Source organism: Mus caroli, chromosome 5 (assembly GCF_900094665.2).
Source record: "Mus caroli chromosome 5, CAROLI_EIJ_v1.1, whole genome shotgun sequence".
NCBI classification, from domain to species: Eukaryota; Metazoa; Chordata; class Mammalia; order Rodentia; family Muridae; genus Mus; species Mus caroli.
The window spans coordinates 24,893,072-24,911,867 of NC_034574.1; the positions used below are offsets into that span (position 1 = coordinate 24,893,072).

Below are 18,796 nucleotides of genomic sequence, written 5' to 3' on the forward strand. Positions count from 1 at the left end.
CAGGGGTAATCGCTAAATCCAGGCAGCTCCCAGGGGTTTTGCATCATTACGCCCCTGTTTTCTTGAGGCAGGGGTTACAAACGAGACCCTTAAAAGCCCTGTCTGGCTGGGGTCGGAGGTGGTGTGAGGGAAAGGGGCCTCAGTCATGTTCCCATCATGCCCCATTCTCCTCTGGATACAGCTGTGCTATGCTGCTGACCTTTGTCTCCATCGTTGGAAATCTTGCGCAGGTCGATGAAGTGGGTGCCGATGGCCACATCATTGACCTTGTCAGAGTCCCGGATCTGCACCTTCATGCGTTTGCAGAGTGGAGGGAACAGGTCTGTGAAAACGACCTGCTCGTTCCATAGCGGCTCATAGCTGCTCTTCTGCACTGATGTTTTGCCCTGGTGGGAAGAAGCCATAGCATGTGTGTCAGTGTGTGTGTGTGTGTGTATGTGTGCGCGTGTGCCTGCATGTGTGCATGTATATGTGCCTGTGTTTTCCAGCTGGGGGGTTCAGACTCCTCCTGGTCTGCCCCTTCCTCCCATCCCTCACCTTTACTCCGTGCCCACCATCCCGGCCTTCAGCACCTCCATCCCCAGTACCTTTTGTCCAGCAAAGAAGACTTGCACATAGGGGTCGACGAGGTCCTTGTTCTCACCAATGAACGCCTTCTTCACGTTGGCCATGAGGCTTGTGTTCATCCGGGGCAGTCCCTCTGCTCGGTAAATTTTCACATAGAACCGTGCCCACTGCCGTTCGGGGGGCACGCCCTCGGGGAGCAGCAGGTTCCTATGAGCACAGGCAGCATGTCATCTCCACGGACGCCTTAGAGAACTCTCTTTGCCTCTTAGGTCCTTAGACCAAGAGGTATGCAAGGATGATGATGGGAGGAGAGGCAGAGCAGATGGTGGACAGGGAGGAGACGAGACAAAGCAAGTGAATGCTTGCATATGTGCTCTGTCTGTCTCTGTGTCTCTCTGTCTCTGTCTCTGTCTCTCTCTCTCACACACACACATGCACACACACACACACCATCTTAGCAGCTGCCTGGGGCCTAGCATAATCTGTGAAGGACAGCTTGAGAGGACCCAGACTATGATTAAAGATACTAATTCATGCGCCTATCCATTTTTAGAATTCCGAGAAACACTTCCCAACAGAAGGAGAAGCCCCAGTTTCTTCCTTGTTAAGGTGGCGGTGATGCTAACAGCCACATTCAGGAAGGCAGTACATAGGCTACAGAGCTTTGTAAACTGTAATGCGGGATGCTAAGTGTGGCATCAGCTTTCACAGCTCTGTGTCTTCCCTGAGACAAGAACTTCCAGGAGCTGTCTCCTCTCCCAGCCCATGGAAGACCAGGCCCAGGCACGTTCTGAGAGTCCAGACAATGTCCCAGAGTGTTTCTCAGCAGCCACTATCTGTGGCCCAAGATTGGCGCCCTGAGTGACATCTCATCTGAGTGCATGGCATGGGCCCTGGCAGCGGGAGGACTCCTAGTCGCCAGCATCTCTTCTTCCCACCAGCTTTCTCAGCCGGAAGTCTAGATGCCAAAGCACTACCTTCCATTAACCCCGGTGACCACATTGATCTTGGGCCCCAGAGGAGAGACTGGCAGGGTGAAGCGTGGAAGTAAGGGGGCTAATGGTAAGAATTCTGGGTTCAGACCACTCTACAAGCTTCCTTTGGGGGAAAGAAGGATTGTGTTCAGGTCTCTAGGGGAGACGGAGCCTCACCCTTCAATGTCGTCCTCATCCGTCTCGTTGGCCTTGTGGGGTGTCTTGATGTTGTCTCCCTTGCCCACCACAGCGACATCACACTTTACATAACCCTTCAGCCCAGCAGAGATGTCATCGGGGTCTGACAGGATGGCCCATTTGTGATGGAACTGGTGTTCTGCAGGGGTGGAAGGGCATTGCATTTACCATCTATCCCAGGATTCCACAGGGCGTCCAAGCTCAGTGCTTGCTAGGGCTTGCAAGCTCAAGGCTGCAGGCTCAGGAGACTTGAGGCCATGGCTCTGGTTGCATTCAGCCGGTGAAGACAGAGGGCCTCTGCAGGCAGAGGGCTGGGTGAGACCCTGCCCAGGAGCAAGTGTCAGGACTCCGAATTGCTTCCAAGTCAGTTTCACAGCTTGCAGTCTCTGCTGTGGCCCCTGCTACAGCTGGCCCCACATAGCTGCTAGATAGGGCCTACTATAATAGAGGCTTTACCGATCATATTCTTCCTTTCAGCCCTTCTGAGTCTCTCCGTGTCTTGAGGTGAAGCCCAAACATTTGGCAATGCTACTCTCTTCCCTGCTTGGTTCCACCACCCCAGGACTCTCCAGGGAAAGTACCCATTGCTTCCTGAGCTTGCACAGAGCCAAACTCTAGGTCACTGTGTCTGCTCTGAATGTCCTCACCTTCCTCCTCCTCCTCAGTTAACTGGAAAACGGATCATTTTATCCAAGAGTCTCCTCTTCCATGTAGCATCCCCTGACCCCTTCAGAGGATTAGGCCCTGACCTCTCAGTGCTCACAGGGCCCTGTGTACATGCCTCCCACCACAGAAATCACCTATGCAATGCCTGTCTCCATGTTGAGACTGGTGCAGAGATTAGCAGTGTGCCTTCTGGTGTCCCCAGGGCACAGGACAGTGTAGAGAAAGGTACAAGTGCCAGCAAAGGAGGCATTTTAGGAAGATTTGTCCCCACTGGGTTGATTTTAAAGTTAGTGATAAGGAGGTGGGGAGATCTGCTTAACAGTTTCCTGCAGGAATTGAAATCTGCAGGGGCACAGAACTCACCCGGCTCCCCTCCCTTCCCACCTGTGTCTTCCAAGGTTCTGAGCCCAGTGGCACCCTCGAGTTGAGGTTAGGGCAGGGAGCAGAATGCAGCCTGTGTGTGTGGGTCGGCTGGCCCAGCTGTCACGACGGTCATGGCCACAGCAGTGTCAACTGAGAGTCAAGGGTGCTGAGGGGCCAGGAAACCTTAGTGTTTGGAGTCACTGGGGCCCCTCTGATGAGCTGGTGGCCTCAGGAGGAGGGTGCCATAGTTTCCTGGACCTCATTGGCTCCGAGCAGATATAAGTAGGAAGGAGCTGGCGAGACGGACAAGGGCTGAGTGTGGCTGCCCACTCTATCTTGGCTGAAGGTCTGCCGACGCTTGGCCTAGCGAGGAGACCATCTCCAGAGACCCTGGCAGCACTCAAGCCTATGGAGCACGGCTGGGCGTGTCTCCTGGGAAGCAATGTAGCAAAGTGCAGCTCATTCCTTCCCAGGAGGCTCCCATCCTGTACGGGGCGTGGGAAGGCCTGGGTATCAGGAGAACAGGCTCTCCCTCCCTCTTACTTTAAGGTAAATCTCCTTATCACCTTGGGCCTATCCATCGTTTTTTCTTTTCATGAATCATAGTTACAGAACTTGCTATATAGCTAAGAATGACCCTGAACTTCTGATTCTCCAGCCTCTACCTCCCAAGGGCTAGGATTATAGTTGTGTGCCACCACACCTGGATTATAGAGTGCAGAGGATTTAACTCAGCACTTTGGCTATGCCAGGCAAGTACCCCACTAACTGAGATACACCCCCAGTCCAGCTGTCTATCTGGACAGATAGCCTACAGGTGTTTTGAGGTCTCGCACATCTGGAATGTTTTGACCCATGAGTTCATATCTTAGACTCACATCTCCTGATATAAGCCACTGTTACATTGGGCACCAGCTGAGTGTTATTAGGGCCACAAGAAAATGACAACTGTTTCGCCTACTTCTTAGTGGCTCCTCCAAGCCCCTCCCCATTTCTCTCTGCTCATTGGCTCCTCTGTAAAGCGGAAGGGATGTTACTGTGTCTTTAATTGCTTTATGAGGGTCAAATGTGACAATTTGGATTGAGATTGTATTGTCACCAACAAAGGGTCTTGTAGGGTAATTATTGGTTTCTGAGCAGTTTCACTTCAGGGACATGGATATCCCCAAGTTGGCCATGTAGTGACAAGCCCTCTAGACCAGTGGTTCTTAGCCTTCCTGATGCTGTGACCCTTAACATGGCTCCCCATGTTGTAGTGACCCCCCAGCCATAAAATTATTTCCAGTGACACTTTATCATTGTAATTTTGCTACTGTTGTGAGTCATAATGTCTGTGTTTTCTGACGGTCTTAGGTGACCTCTGTGAAAGGGTCATTCCACCCCGAAAGGGGTCCCGACCAATAGATTAAGAACTGTTGCTCTAGGCCATCACTTGGGGTACCCATACCAACTCAACTCTATACAGTGCTGGCCATCGGTACCTGTGGAATTATAATCAGACACAGCCTCTCTTGCCATAGCTGCTCCTAGGGTAACTGGGGTCCCCTGTGAAAAGCGATTTTAGAGCCCAGAGTACCCCAAAGTTGTGCGTTACACTTGCCATTGGTTATCACCACGCTTAGATTGGGTGGTTCACTTGTTGGATACCACATGCCCTGGTATCCCCATGACTAGCTGATTGGCTGGGCTAAACCCTGGCACATCTGTAAGTCTCAGGCCTCTTAACTGCCAGAGGGGGTGATGGGGATTTTGTAAGGACAGCAGGGTCTTTTTGGCTCAGCAGGTGCCAGCCAGAGGCAGTGGGTGGGCATGGCCCCTCCAGGGCTCTCACTGCCCTCTGTATAACTGCTCTCATTGGACACAGGGAAAGTGATGTTCTCCTGTATTTGAGCTACCTCTCTGTACTGTTATTCCCAGGTCCCTTCCCCCATAATGAGCAAACACCTATCAGACATGGCGCACACGACTCCTATGTCTGTGTGTTGAATGCACACGGCTTCACTGCCACTCCCGTGGCTGCCCTACTCATGGACAGTGGGCTGTGTCTGTGCTCCTTGATGGATGCCAGGAACCAAATAGCAAACATGTTCTGGAGCTGCATGCACGAGCCTGTTCTTGAGGGGTTACTCACCAGGCTGGGAATACACAGTCCCCACATCCATTTTGAAGGAACCCACCAGGGTGCCGCTCCGAAGCAGGTTCTTAGAATGGATAACCTTGCAGAGCAGAATCACAAGCAGCTAGTCAGGCTCGGCAGGGAGAAGCCTTTGGGGATGAGGGTGTGCAGGGGCAGGGACAGGGCCCACTGATGATAGATAGTGTTACCTCCATCTTTCTTAGTAAAGTGGGAAGGTATTTGGCAGGGAACAGGGCTGGTTTGCTGAAGCTCAGCATCAGCCTCTCCTGCCCAACGCCATGACCCCTCCCCACACTGCTGTTACATATATGAGTAGGTTTTACACTTTACAGAGGAATCCAGCTGAAGGGGCAAGAGGGGGCCAATATCCATTCTCTGTTCCCCTTTGGCCAGCCATGCATCCAGGCATAGGGGTGCTGGGTTATGAACAGCACATTACAGGGCTGAGCTGAGGTCCTGCGTTAGTCAGTGTGGTCCTGCCCACTAGCTTCAGCAGCCCTCCACTCACCGAGATCTTGATGATCTTGTCAAACATGACATCAGGAGAGACATGGAAGTCGAAGACAAAGTACTGGAGGGGAGAAAGAGCAGAGTGCTGTGGCTGGCGGCCCCTCCCTCCAAGCGGTGCCTGCTCGTGTCCCTCATTTCCCATGAGGCTCAAAGCTCATGTGGGCAGTAGTGGTCAGCTCTGAGTTCTGAGAGACGGAATGGGTGAAGAGTAGGGCCCCGTCTCCTACCAGGGGATGCAACCGTCTTCTTACTACTTGTGTTCATTTTGCAGGAAGCCCACCATATTTGTAGATGATGTCGTACTACAATGTCAAAAGCCGAGTACTTGTTTATAGGCTGTGTGCAGAAGAACCCTGACCAAGGAGCCAGCAAATCTGGGCTCTCTGCCAGTTCTGTCCTTTTCGTAGTATAGACTTATACATGTGTTCTTTGGCACAACCCCCAGAGAACTGGAACATAGGGGTGTGGACATCGACCATCATGTTACAGGATCAAGCAGGCTATGGACTGTGAGGCACACCACAGTGTGAAAGGGCATACAGATAACCAGCAAACCAAGTGCTACCTGGGAAATACACCCTAACCCAGGAAGTGTTCAAAGATAAAACTCAGCAGGTCTCAGGAGGATGCACTCAGGGAGAGACAGCACTTCCTTGGTAACAAAAGAGAAGTGCGGCTCTGTGCACTGTTCTTATCTGCTGTGAGACCCCATGCTCACTCATGGTCCCCATCCTTGTCCTGGATGCACCAGGATGGGGAGAGGGTGTGGGCAGTGAGCACAGTTACTGCTGCTTTGATGAACTTGTGGGCAAGGGAAGAGTCTAATGCTACCACAGGGCTTTGGTTAGAGTAAATACTCCAAGAGTAGGTGTTTCTGGTTGTAGTCAATAGTCACTGTCAATAACCTGTTTAAATCTGTAGTATGGTTATCTATCTATCTATCTATCTATCTATCTATCTATCCATCCATCCATCCATCCATCCATCCATCCATCCATCCATCTATCTATCTATCTATCTATCTATCTATCTATCTATCTATCTATCTATCTATCTATCTAGATTATGTATACTGTTTTCTGTCTGCATGGCAGAAAAGGGCACCAGATATCATTATAGAAGGTTGGGAGCCACCATGTGGTTGCTGGGAATTGAACTCAGGACCTCTGGAAGAGCAGTCAGTGTTCTTAACCTCTGAGCTACCTCTCTAACCCCCATGCCCTTATTTTATAGCTAACACTTAAGCCTGGTGGGCTGATGTGCTGCCTACAAAGTCAGTGGCATCTAGCTGTTAATTGCTGGATCATTGCTTCCTTTCAATTTACCCTTGTGTTATGGGGATAGTGACATTAGGCCACCACGCCCTCCTACTCCAGGAGCATGACCACACAAAAGCAGGGAGGCATGGGTATAAAATCAAAATGACAGGACTCAGTTGTGCAGTTGATAAGAGTACAGTAAATGTTCACTGTACATGGCTGGTAAGTCTCAGGGGTGCTGGCTGAGGTGAGGGTCTGCAGCTCTGGGGTCCTAGATCTGGAAGTGAAGCACCAGCACGAGGATGGTGGCAGAAGCTGCGGGATGGAGGAGACACCGAGAAGAGTACCAGAGGAGAAGCCTGCTCTAGACAGGGCTCTAGGAAGCAGCAGACTTTCTTGATGGGTCAAGAAAGTCATGGCAAGTTAGGAAGCTTGGGAAAAGCTTCTGGAGAGACCATGAACTGGGAGAGTGTCATGGGGACTCCTGGGAAGGAGGGGCAATGAGATGAAGGATGTGACAGGGATGTGACAGAGACTGAGAGGATGGGGACAGTTCACACGTCTCCTGTGCATGGAGGAGTTATGTGAGATCTCTAGAGATCCACTTGGAAGCGGAGGAAAGCCATGCTTAGGTGATGGGTGACAGTCTTGGCCTGTCCTTGGGTGTCCATGGGGTGTCCTGGTTGTGCTTAGGATAGTCTGCAGTAAAGTGCCACATGGGCAAGGGAGAAGGAATGAGCCAGAAAAAAGGCAAAGGCAGAATGAGGGTCATAGCACATGGCTAGATCCTTTGGGATGAAGGGACCATGGCAAAGGTGACAGGAGGAGGAGTGGTCACCCAGTGACCAGCTAGACCACACATGTGGATAGAGAAGGGGGTTTGTGTTGGTCCATGTGGGGCCAGGTCATTACGGAAGGACAAACGTCAAAAGCCTCCTGTTCCCAGGTAGGCTTAAAGTTGTGTTGATGAGCTTCCAGGCCAGGTGTGAGAACTGGTCCAGACCCTTGGGAGGAGCTGGCTAACCCGGGCCAGAACCCCTTGTGCTCTGAGCTGGCTGGACTCAAAGTCCTTGTATTTCCTGAGCATGATTCTTTCCTAGAATTGCTTAGAGATTTGTTAAGTCAGTTGATGTTTCCCACCAGCCTCTGCTGTTCTAGCGGAGCCAGAGGGAGATTTCTACTTCCTAGAGAACTTTCCAAGAGCCATACCTATTCATGGCTGGGGGCATGTTTGTGGTGGTTTGAAAGAAAATGACACCCCCATAGGCTCATAGGGAGTGGCATTATTTGAAAGAATTAGGAGTAGGTGTGGCCTCCGAGGAAGTGTGTCATTGTGGGCGGGGTGTGAAGTTTCAAATGCTCAAGCCAGGCCCAATGTTACTCTCTCTTCCTGCTGCTAGTGAATCCAGATTTAGAACTCTCAGCTACTTTTCCAGTACTATGCTCCTGCCATGACGATAATAGACTAAACTTCTGAACCTGTAAACAAGCCCTCCCCCCAAATTAAATGTTCTCTTTTATAAGAGTTGTTGGGTCATGGTGTCCCTTCACAGCAACAAAGACCCTAACTATGACAATGTTTTTCACTGAAAAGGAAAAGAATTAGAATTCTTGGGGCTGCAAAGAATGAGAGCAATGCAGTGCAGTGGAGCGGGCCTAGCTGGGGGTGAGTCTAATCCTTATGAGACATTTGCCAACATCTGCGAATATTTAGTTGCTACAGGGAGGAGGCTTGCTATTGGCATCTTGAGCTGAGAGAGTGGTAGGGGAGACCTGCAGCCCCTTATCCACCCAGGGATAGAAACACAGAAGACCAACCATTTCAGTTGAAGAGCACAGCTGAAAACCATTCCCTCTCCTCAGATCATCTCTGACCAACTTCCAGCTCATCCTGGTAACAGGGGTGCTCCTTTGCACAAAGCCAAGTAGCCCTGATTCTGTTCCTGTCTCTTTTCTCTAAACTCCGGTTTCTTAACCTTTGCCTACAGAAAGGATGCTGACCTCTGACTCAGAGAGGGCAGGGCGAGGTACTCAATGGCAAAGTCATTTGAGCTGGGTCCCTGCAGAGAGAATAGGAGTTTGCTAGGGGACCCCAGAGCTGGGAAGCTACATTGGAAGGCATACGCAAGTTGACTGAAACATGAAGTACAGAGATCTGAAGCAAGCTGACCACCACTTCCCAAGTCAGCCAAGTGTGGCTTCACCATTATGAAATAACCACAGAGAGCCACTGGGATTTGTTGGCATAGTTATCACAGGAAAGTGGACCCTTGTCTAAAACTGAGGTTTTCCAGTCAGGAATGTGTCCTGATATAAAATCAGAGATATCTAGGTTGGATATCCTGATTCCACCCAGGGCTGGAGGGCCCTTGAGCAGTACTGTTCTGTCCCGGGGGCCAGTGGGACACACAGTAAGCTGTGGCTGTACAGGAGTTTGTTCAAGCTTAGGCAGGAGTGTTCCTGGGTCCTGTCAGTGCACAGCTGCCCAAGGGCATCCTTAGCTCTTCCTACACTGCAAGGCACAGGGCATGGATGCATGGCTAGAGCTAGCCTGGTCCTCCTTGCTAACTGAAGTCACTGAGGTATATAGACTGGGTACTCCCTCTAGGACAGGAAACCCAGGACACCCAGGCTTTTATATAGTTGGAATGTGCTCAGGTATCAGGGAAGGCCAATCATGATGGGGTTCCATCTGGAGCCCAGCAGTCAATATGGGCCTTATCCCATCCACAGCTCCCTGGGGACAGTAGGAAGGCTCTTTCTGACCTGAAGCCTCAGTTATCTCCTCTGTAAAATGGGGAGATCAAACTATTAAGTCTCTGAGGTCCCTCACCCCTCACCCTTCACCCCCATGGAGTCTCAAGTGGAGGTAGCAGCAGCCATTTTCTTTCTCACAGTCGAAGTCAAGGTTGTGTTCTGGAGAGAAGCCTTTTAGGGGCTCAGGAGACCAAGAAGGGAGCATAGTAGAAAGGGAAGATACCCACAACATGAGCAGCAAGGCCCCGGAGTCTCAGTGTCCGTGAAAGTGGAATGGGCAAGGGTATACCTATGATGGGTATTGATGTATCTATAGGTGGAGGAGAGATTTGGTACCTGGAAGGACTCACTCATGGTACCAGTGGCACCTGGGCTGGGCTGGTGTGAGCTGTGCTACCCTCAGGTTTAGACCAGGACAGCAACAGTGACTGCTACGAGGGGTTCACGGGCATTGCTAGCAGTTCATGGTTGGCTTGTAGCCACAGCAGGGCCAGACTGGGGTCCATGAGGAGGTGCAGAGGTTGTGGTATGCAGTGTGCTGGGCTGTAAGAGGTTGGGTCAAGACCTTGGGGCTGGTGGCCCTGTTGTCTCAACTCCTAGTTGCTCCTGTTCCCCTGTCAGGACGCCCCTTTCCCACCTTGAGTCATGGGGGCACTGACCTCGTTGTAGTAAGGGCAGTTTGTGGACTCCTTCATTGACGTGTATTTCTTGTCATCACCCACCTCCACACACACCACAGGGTCCATGTTCAAGCCCACCAGCTGCCGAGCTTCAATCACTGTGATGCTGACCTGCAGGAGGGAGAGAAGGGATACACGGAGCAATGCAGCCATCCTAGAGTCTGGTCTTCCTGGAACATGGCAGCGGGCAGCAGGGCTAGGAACTGCAGGAGCCAGTCCAGCTTGGAGTGAGACCCCAGGCTCCATGTTGACTATGGCCTCTGATATCCTAGGTGATCCTGGGATATCTGCCCCAAGAGAAGTGAGAGGCTGGTGACCCCGAGGCCAGTGTTACCGAATCACCCAAGGGAGGAACATTACCAGATCCTGGTGCTCAGGCCAGACCCCTGATCTGAGTCGCCAGAGTGTCACCCAGGTGGAAGACAGGTCCAGCAACAGTTTTCCTAAACCGGCTGGTCAGGCATGCCCAGCCTACCACAGGCAAGCCATGGATGCTGTAATGCCAGTAGTAAACTATCCCTAAAACATTATGATTTCTTTTTGAAACTTGATTGAGTGATTCTTTATGAACTTACAAGATGACAACGTACCCCTAAAAATTCTGGTTGATTCTTGGGTTCCAAGTTCTTCTCAGTGCCATGGCTCTGCTAAGGGACCATGAAGCCTGCCTCACCCATTCCCTACCCTCTTAATAAGCCAAGCTGCTCCCGTCTCCCTGAACTTGCTTTGGGTCCTGTCCAGGGTTTCTTTTTTATGTTGCTAACCTCTAAGATGTCCTTGGCTTTCTGGAAGCTGGGCGCTTTCCCATGTTCCAGTCCCCCCTCCCTCTGTTGAATTTCTTTGAGTTGCCAGAGTCTAACCTTCTGGCCTGCATAGAGAATGTTGTGTGAGTTCTACTGTGACATTCTGCAGCTTCTACCCTGGGAAGCCCTGTCTCAGCTGTCTATTCTATCAATAAATATTTAGGGACACCTGCTGTGGACAGGCACAGGGGATGTCAGAATAAACCCTCTGCTCCTCAAAGATCTTACGGTAAATGATTACTGGCTTATAGGTTTAAAACTAGTATATACATATTTTAGCTTATAATATACACAAGCGATACATTATATCTTTATATGCACTTACATATAAAGATATGTATAACAAAAGGATGTATATAAAGACACATATATGTAAAATGTATTTATATGTATATATAAAACTGAAAATATAAGAATGAGAATGAGAGAGAGAGACAGGAAAGGGAGGAGGAGAGGGGGGAGAGGAAGGGGAGGGGGGGAAGGGGAGAAAGGAGTGTGAATTTTGAGACAGCTGTTATTCTTCCTGAGTCTCCATTTCAAGCCATTAGCTCCTGTCTCGGATTTGGGGGACAGTTTAATCCCCATTAGGGGGGCCATGGCAAAATACAGGCAGGTACAGATTTGGGTTGCTGGTCTTGGAACTGAGCCTCAGCCTGACAGATGGGCAGGAATGGATGTGGAGGATCCCGTGGGTTCAGTGGGCTGCACACCCCCAGCTCCAAGCTGAGTCTCTATCCAGTGAGGGTTAAGCGAGATGGTGCAGGTCCGAAAGCACATCCCGGGTGAAAACTCCATGAAATGAGAGACAGCGCATAAGCGGCCTCTTAGACAGAAGCTACCCCTCCTAGGGGCCATCTCTTGAGGAGGCAAGGTTGGTGGAGGCTTCAGGTTGCTCCACAGGATGCTTGAACTTGCATTTTCCACCCAAAACCTCCTGGCTCTGTCAGCACTTCCTGCTAGCTAACTGGGCTGTAAGGGCAGCTGGTGGTGCCGCTCATCTGGGTCTCTGGCACTTCAGTTGTTATGCTTCAGTGCAACTTCTAAATATGATTTTACTCAGGAGAATTATCTTCTCCTTTTAGATAGAAAGAATCCTTACTAAAATTACCATCTACTGTGTTCCTCAAGGTCTTATAAATAGCTTGAAGACCAAGAAAAATCCACGCATCAGAAACGATGCTAGGAAAAATAGAAACCTTAACACCAATAAGACCACTGCCAAGAAGGCACAGAAACACAGAAGGGGCCGTGAGCAGAAGGACACTTGAACTCTGTGTGCAGCCACTTCTATTCTGGGATGTGAGAGGCCAAGGGGGCCAGTAAATGCTTAGAATCCACGCTTGAAAGAGTCTCAATAGTCACCATTTCTTCAGGGAGCCAAAAAGGAAACAGGGCTAATTAACTTAGCGCCGAGAAGTTTACTGTGAAGAGACACTAGGAGTCCTTCTGGAATATTCTTTACACAGTAGTGCATAGAGTTCTAACTTCCGGAAACCTTTTTAAACAATTTAAATTAATTTAACAATCAAATGTAACAATTTAACAAATTATTAACAATTTAAGAATTTTATCTTTGTTTTATGTGCATTGGTGTTTTGCCTGCATGTGTGTCGTGTGAGGGTGTCAGATCACTGAGAAACGGGTTACAGACAGTTGTGAGCTGCCATGTGAGTGCTAGGAATTGAACCTGGGTCTTCTGGAAGTCCGTGCTCTTACCCCTGAGCGATATCCCCAGATCCATAAACCTTTTTATGCAAGTGGTTTAAAAATTCATTTAACACCTACCCACCTACCCCCCCTCAAAAGGAAGAGGTTTGCTATAACTCAGGCCTGGGAAACAGACACGTGTGGTTTTGGCTAGATGTGCCAGCTGAGAGTAAATTCCCCATGCCAAGAAGGTGGTTGGTTTTTATGTGTGCATCACACATTCCATCTTTTGTCCCCTCCTCTGTTCAGGGTTCATCTCCCCATCTTCTGCAATGGAGCATAGCTGGCTGCAGTGACCCAGCCAGGAGCTCACAGTAGCCGTGGGAGGTGAACTGAGGAGGAGAGGGAGGGCGGGAAGGAATGAAGAGAAGGGAGAACAAACATCGGAGGGGATGTGCTTTGCTAGATGACAGTGGTCCCAGGGGAAGCCTGGAAGTGTGAGATAGAGGTGAGGAGTGTGGCACTGGGGTAGAAGGGAGGCAAACTTCCATGGCTTCCCCAGCTGCTACTTCAGGTGTGTGTGTGTGTGTGTGTGTGTGTTTGTGTGTGTGACACTTGTAATTAAAAGTTAGAATGCACTCATCTTCTATATTTGGCAGGAGGGGATGGGCCATCCAGTCATCAAAATGTTGAGAAAACAGAAGCTACAAAGTCAATTAAAAATTTCAGGAAATTTTGCAAAGAAACTTCCATCTCATGCACAGCGTTTCCAGAATGGAAACCCAGAGAGCAAAGGGAGCCACAAGTAGGACCGTGGGACCAGGCAGCCCCTCTGGCTAACTCACCATCTCTCCTGCTGAGGCCAGGGCTAGAATTCCCAAGAGCCTTCTCCAAAGCAAGGAACAAGGCTGGGGGTAGGGGGAACTACTCAAATGTCCTGACGGACCCCACAAATAATGGTGCCCTGTGACCTGCTTTGGGGACCTCTGTTCATGCGTGCTTCAGAACGTCAGGGGAAGCTAGAAGGATGAGGGGACAGGGAGGCCCGTTCACACCTATGGAACTGCAGTTCTACAGAGGTCTTCATCTCCCCTTGCCTCCAGGACCAGAAGTATGACATGACCAGATAGGCAGATCACTCTGGTGGTGACAGGAAGGGTAGAGTGGATGGAGCAATATGAAGACATGGAGACTAAGGGGAGAGAATGCAGGAACACAGCAGAGGTGGGGGTGGGGCTTGGGTCTGGCTCGAGAGACCCAGTGATGCTGGAAACTGGAGGTCTGTTTGGAGGTGATGTTAAGACTTAGTCTCAGGAAGAGAGATCAAGAGACAGATTACAGGTTCCTGAGTGTGCTGGGAGAGCTGGGCGAGGCACACGTCCCCAGGCAGGCAACAGTGGCTTGTTCCCTTGAAGATGTCAATAACCAGGAAAGAGGAATAATGTTCCATCTGTTCTAATCGTCCCCAGCATGCTGCACACGTGTGGGGTCTCTTCCCACTCCTTCACAATTGGCTTGGCTCTCAGAATCCCACCTGGACCTGGGTTCTGCTAGGTTCTCTTCACCCTTCTCCAGTGCCGCACACTCTCTGAGGTCTTTCTGACTAATTGAAGCCAAGTTCCTCAAAGGAGAGAACAGCAGTTGGTTTTATGGATTTGTACATTGTATGTATCGGAAGTGGAAATACTGTGCATTTGAATCCTCTCTGCTCCCTCCTGCACAGTGGATAAATGCGCATGGGTGAGCTGTGGATGGACCTGTCAGGAGACACAGCGCTGCCAGGTGAGATGGGCTACCTGGTGCAAGTCAGAAGGTTTAAAAGTCTTTGGAGGAAGGAGATATCTGAGCTGGGACACAAAAGTCCTTGTCAGGAAGCAGTTTGGGAGGAAGATGTAAGTACTGAGCTAAGCAAGCAAAGGAGCAACCATTGCAGAGAACAGACAGCTCTGACTGCTGTGGCTCTGAACTCCACCTCCAGGCTTCATTTACCTGTGATTGGTGGCCATGTAACTCTTGGTTTATGTCTTGCTGTAAAAGTGGAGTAACCACTACAGTTGGATGGTTGTAAGGATGACATAATCTCAATGGAAACATATTCAGCTCCTAGTACAGTGCCTGCTTTATAATAAGCCTTTAAGAAATAAATTTCATTAGCAACAGTTTTGTGTGCTTTTGCACAGCAGGCCATTGGCACGGGATCTGAGTGGGGTCTCTGGGATTTCCCTGGTCTCAGCACACTGAAGCATCCCACACCCAGGTTTTAGCCTCCTGGAAACGTCTCCTAATGCTTCAGGACATTGTGTTTGGGTTTTGATAGGGCAGGGGGCAACATTTCCCAACCTCCACAGGACTCAAAGGCTTGAGGTTGTCTAGAGTCCCCGGGTGGCATCATGTGACATGACTTGGGGCTAGTTTTAAAATACCACAGAACAAGGTTACTGGAGGGAACAAAACCAAAGCAAGGGAGTCAAGGTGAAACCTCAGGAAACGTGGCCAGGCCTGTCTTTCAGTGGGGGTTCTCTAGACCTTTATATCATCTCCTGAGGGAGGTGCTGTGCAGTTGTTCACGCATAAGGGTAGTGTGCATGGGACCTGGCAAATGGGCATAGAGAATAAGCCTATACTCACAACAGTTTCTGACATCTAACTGGGTCATGTTAACTGTCAGAGGAGAGTCTAGAGCCACGGTGGCTGCCTGGGCCTGTCTTGAGAGATGCCTTCTCTCGCCTTTCTTCTTACTTTGTACATAGGGACAAGGCGTTTCCTGCTTGGACACCTGTTTATTGTGAGCCCTTCCCCACAGCTCTGATCTCGGGCTGAGAGAAAAGCCAAGACCGAGGATCTGGACCTGCAAAGCAGAGGCCACCGAAGTCTCTGTCAGCAGTCACCAGGGATGCCAAGCCCCTGTCCTGCCGGTAGTATGGCTACCCTCCTGGTCAGAGCCTTTTAAAATTTAGTTTCAGAAACAAAGAACTACTAATCTAAGAAGATATAGAGACACACAAAGAAGAAAAACCGGATTGATGTTACTTCCAGCTTTAACAACTTAAAACACACCAAACATTCTTCAAAAATCGTGTGTGCATGTGCGTGTGTGTATTGTTTTTCTAGGTCCCCTTTCCTTAGGATTTTCAACAATGGATGCAGAATCTTCAAGGAGCTCTGAGCTGTGCAAACAAAGACCTCACATTCTTCTTTTGGTTTGCATTGCCTGCCTTAATGCTTCTGGGAAATGCCTCCCAGACAGGTGCCTTCTTTGAGACTCTATCCTCAGATGTGACTCTAGGATGCCCTGGCTCTTACCTCCGAGTCTCTCATACACACCTGGCTGGGACACCACACTCCAGCAGAATCTGTAAGGCTCAGACATTCCCAGGCCCACCTACCTGGTAATCCATGGGCCTTCCAGCACTGGGCTCCATCTTAATGTCTGGCTTAGACCTGAGAAGGAGAATGTACTGTCAGGTTGGTGTGAGAGATGGAAAGGCCAGAGGGACAAAATTGTGACTTTCATATACTCAGTTCTGCCAACAGAACTTGGGGTGAACGGGGGTGAAGGGGTAGATGTCCTCAGTGGCACCAACAGAGAAGACTAAGCAAAGAAAAAAGCAACATGGTGATGGCCATTGGGTGAACAGAGTCACGTGCGGACTGGTCAGCTCTGTGATGTCCCTTCACCCACAGAAACTCAAGGGCCTGATCCACCCCTACCTCTACAGGGAGACAGCTCGGAGGACACGCAAGGACAGAAAGAAAGAAGCTACCCATAGGCCCTGATTTCTCTGCCCCCAAATTTCAAGCCTGGCAGGCGAGTCCCACTCAGGAGGGCGGTGGCAGGTGGGATGCAGGCCAGGAGGGTAGTGGCAGGTGGGTCCTGCTCAGGAGGGCAGTGGTAGGTGGGATGCAGGCCAGGAGGGCGGTGGCAGGTGGGATGTAGGCCTCTGGTCCACTCACCGTTTGTTGGAGACATTGCTGGTGAGAGCGGTGACTGAGGCTAGAGACACGGAGTCAGGGTCCATCCCATCCCCCAGCTGAATGGCTAGGTGGTCCAGGTCCTCCATCTCCAGCACTGCTGGCTCATCTGGGGGAGGAGAGGAGGGCAGGTGGGTGGAGGAAGGGCTGGGGACTGTCTTCTAGGCAGGAGAGTTACATTTCTGGCTTATTGGATGGCACTTGCTTAGAATACATGTCATGCTCTTCTAACCATGACAGGGTCTCACTATGTAGCCTAGGTTGGCTTGGATCTCTCTATGTAGACCAGGCTAGCTTCAAACTCACAGAGACCCAGATGCCTCTGCCTCCCAAGTCTTGGAATTAAAGATGTGCACGGCCATGCCAGGGTCTAACTTAGTCCTTAAAACATTTTAGTTGCCATTATGTCTAGCCTTATTTTCTTCTGTAGTCTTAGCCGAATGTAATTCTTTTACTTAACTCTGTTTTCTAAGCTCTGAATAGCCTTTGTGGAAGGAAGTAGAAAACATCCTGAGCTTACTACACACAGCTCATCACAGTGGCTGCTTTTAAATGGAGTGGCTACTGATGCAGGACACAAATACCACACACACACACACACACACACACACACTCTTGGAGTGTAGCTAGGACCCATCAACGTGGGCATTACTGCATTCAGATACTTTTTACCCCCCGAGGTGTAAGAAGTAATTTATCCGTGATGTCCGCAGTGGAATGCAGAGCTCAGGCCTGCACCCCTGTGTATGGATCCAGTGGGGTGAAAGCATGATTTGGAAAAGCCATGCAGATATGATAGGTTTGGGTTTCAGCAGGAAGCTGTACCCTCCATCTAGGAAAAGTGCAGTCAAAACTGGCTTGGGAAGAGAAAGTTCTAGGGCCAATAAGCCACGTAGACGTGCCCCGATGCTGGGTGCACATATCTCCCCACTCCACCCCACGCATCCCCTTATCTTTCACCTATCCTTCTTGCCTCCCCTTAACAAAGGCTGTCAAGGTGCCCTTCCAGCCTCCTCTCTTAGGAGGGATTCCAATCGCCAGGCCCAGTGACCTTTTTCTGAGGTAGGTCTGCTGCAGCAGCCAGGCACAGCACAGCACGCTGCATTCTTGCTACTATCTTTAAAAAAAATTAAAAAAAAAATCTCTGGGTTCATGTGAAGTAGGGAGAAGGAGCCCATCCATCCACCTGGCAGAGGCTCAATGTCCTATGCCTCCCTCCCCTAACCTGCAGACTAGCCAATGGGAGTCCAAACCCTGCCCGAGTGGCTGTGCAAGTGTCCAATGGGGAAAGAGAATTATTTGTGCTCAGTCTAGGGCGGGCTTAAACGATTGTGACAGTTCAAAGAAGTGGCTGCAGCAGCTGTGTCAACGGTGGGCAGGACCACGTTCCCTACCTTGTCTTTGGGGCTCCTCTTTGTGGGACCGAGTTTTGCCGAGTTTCATGGCCGAGAACACACTCCTTCCCGCTCTGTAAAAGGGAGACCCCCAGAGTGAGGGGGGTGGGGCGGGAATAGATAAACGCAGGAAAGCACAAACACAGGAAAGCCCCAAAGGCCATAGGACACTTCCTCCCAGGCACCAGCTTCAAGTTAATGAAGAGCAGGTGGGAGTCCCAGCTCACCAGGGAAGTGGCCTGTGGTGGGACTGGGTCTTGAGTTTCTCACCCAAGCCCTGTTTTCTCAGAGCTCTGAGAGCTGCAAGGTCCCGCAGCTTTCTTCCTGTCCATGCATCCCCACTAGAGCGAACAGGAAAAGCAGCCAGATGCCCAGAACAACATCAGAACAGGTACATAGGTCAGGGGGGATGCAGAGGGACAGACTGAGGCTGAGGTGGGAGCCATGGATGACAGCTATTAAGGTCCCAGGTGGCTTTGGTATGTAGAGCCTGCCCTGTCCTACTCTCTTCTCTGTGCTAGGAGAGTCTCCAGAGTCCCCAGGAAAAAGGGTCTTTCTCTTATCCTGGTTGCCCCTCTGCCTATGCCTTCCTATGGCAGACCACCATCTCTTACCTAGCCCCTACCTCTTCCTCTGGTGTGGTGTGGCCGTGTGCTCAGGCAAAGGGTCTTGCAGTCAGTGGGGCTGAGGGAAGTGGGTAGGGGTCCTCACAGCCTTTCAGAGATGTCCCTGCAGCCGAGCCTGAGGTCCCCAGAGCCAGGAAAGACCAGGAGTAGGATCCGTGGGGGGGAAGTACAGTATTCCATTACCCCATTCATATTGTATAAGAGGGACATCTGACTCCCTCGCTTCCCATTCTCCTCCTCCTG

General features: G+C 50.5%; 1 protein-coding gene across 4 annotated transcripts in view; it reads right to left on the reverse strand.

Annotated features, from left to right (window-relative positions):
• Otof (otoferlin) overlaps positions 1-18,796 on the reverse strand; it is a 94,342-nt gene that overhangs the window by 21,094 nt on the left and 54,452 nt on the right. For all 4 annotated transcript variants that reach the window (XM_021161693.1, XM_021161690.2, XM_021161691.2 and 1 more), the window contains exons 6-14: positions 17,928-18,001; positions 16,516-16,642; positions 15,948-16,002; positions 10,091-10,222; positions 5,414-5,476; positions 4,900-4,984; positions 1,719-1,878; positions 588-774; positions 200-386 (exon numbers count right to left, since the gene is read on the reverse strand). In XM_021161693.1, coding sequence (XP_021017352.1) covers positions 200-386; positions 588-774; positions 1,719-1,878; positions 4,900-4,984; positions 5,414-5,476; positions 10,091-10,222; positions 15,948-16,002; positions 16,516-16,642; positions 17,928-18,001 — 1,070 coding nt within the window. The remainder of the gene's footprint in view (positions 1-199; positions 387-587; positions 775-1,718; positions 1,879-4,899; positions 4,985-5,413; positions 5,477-10,090; positions 10,223-15,947; positions 16,003-16,515; positions 16,643-17,927; positions 18,002-18,796) is intronic.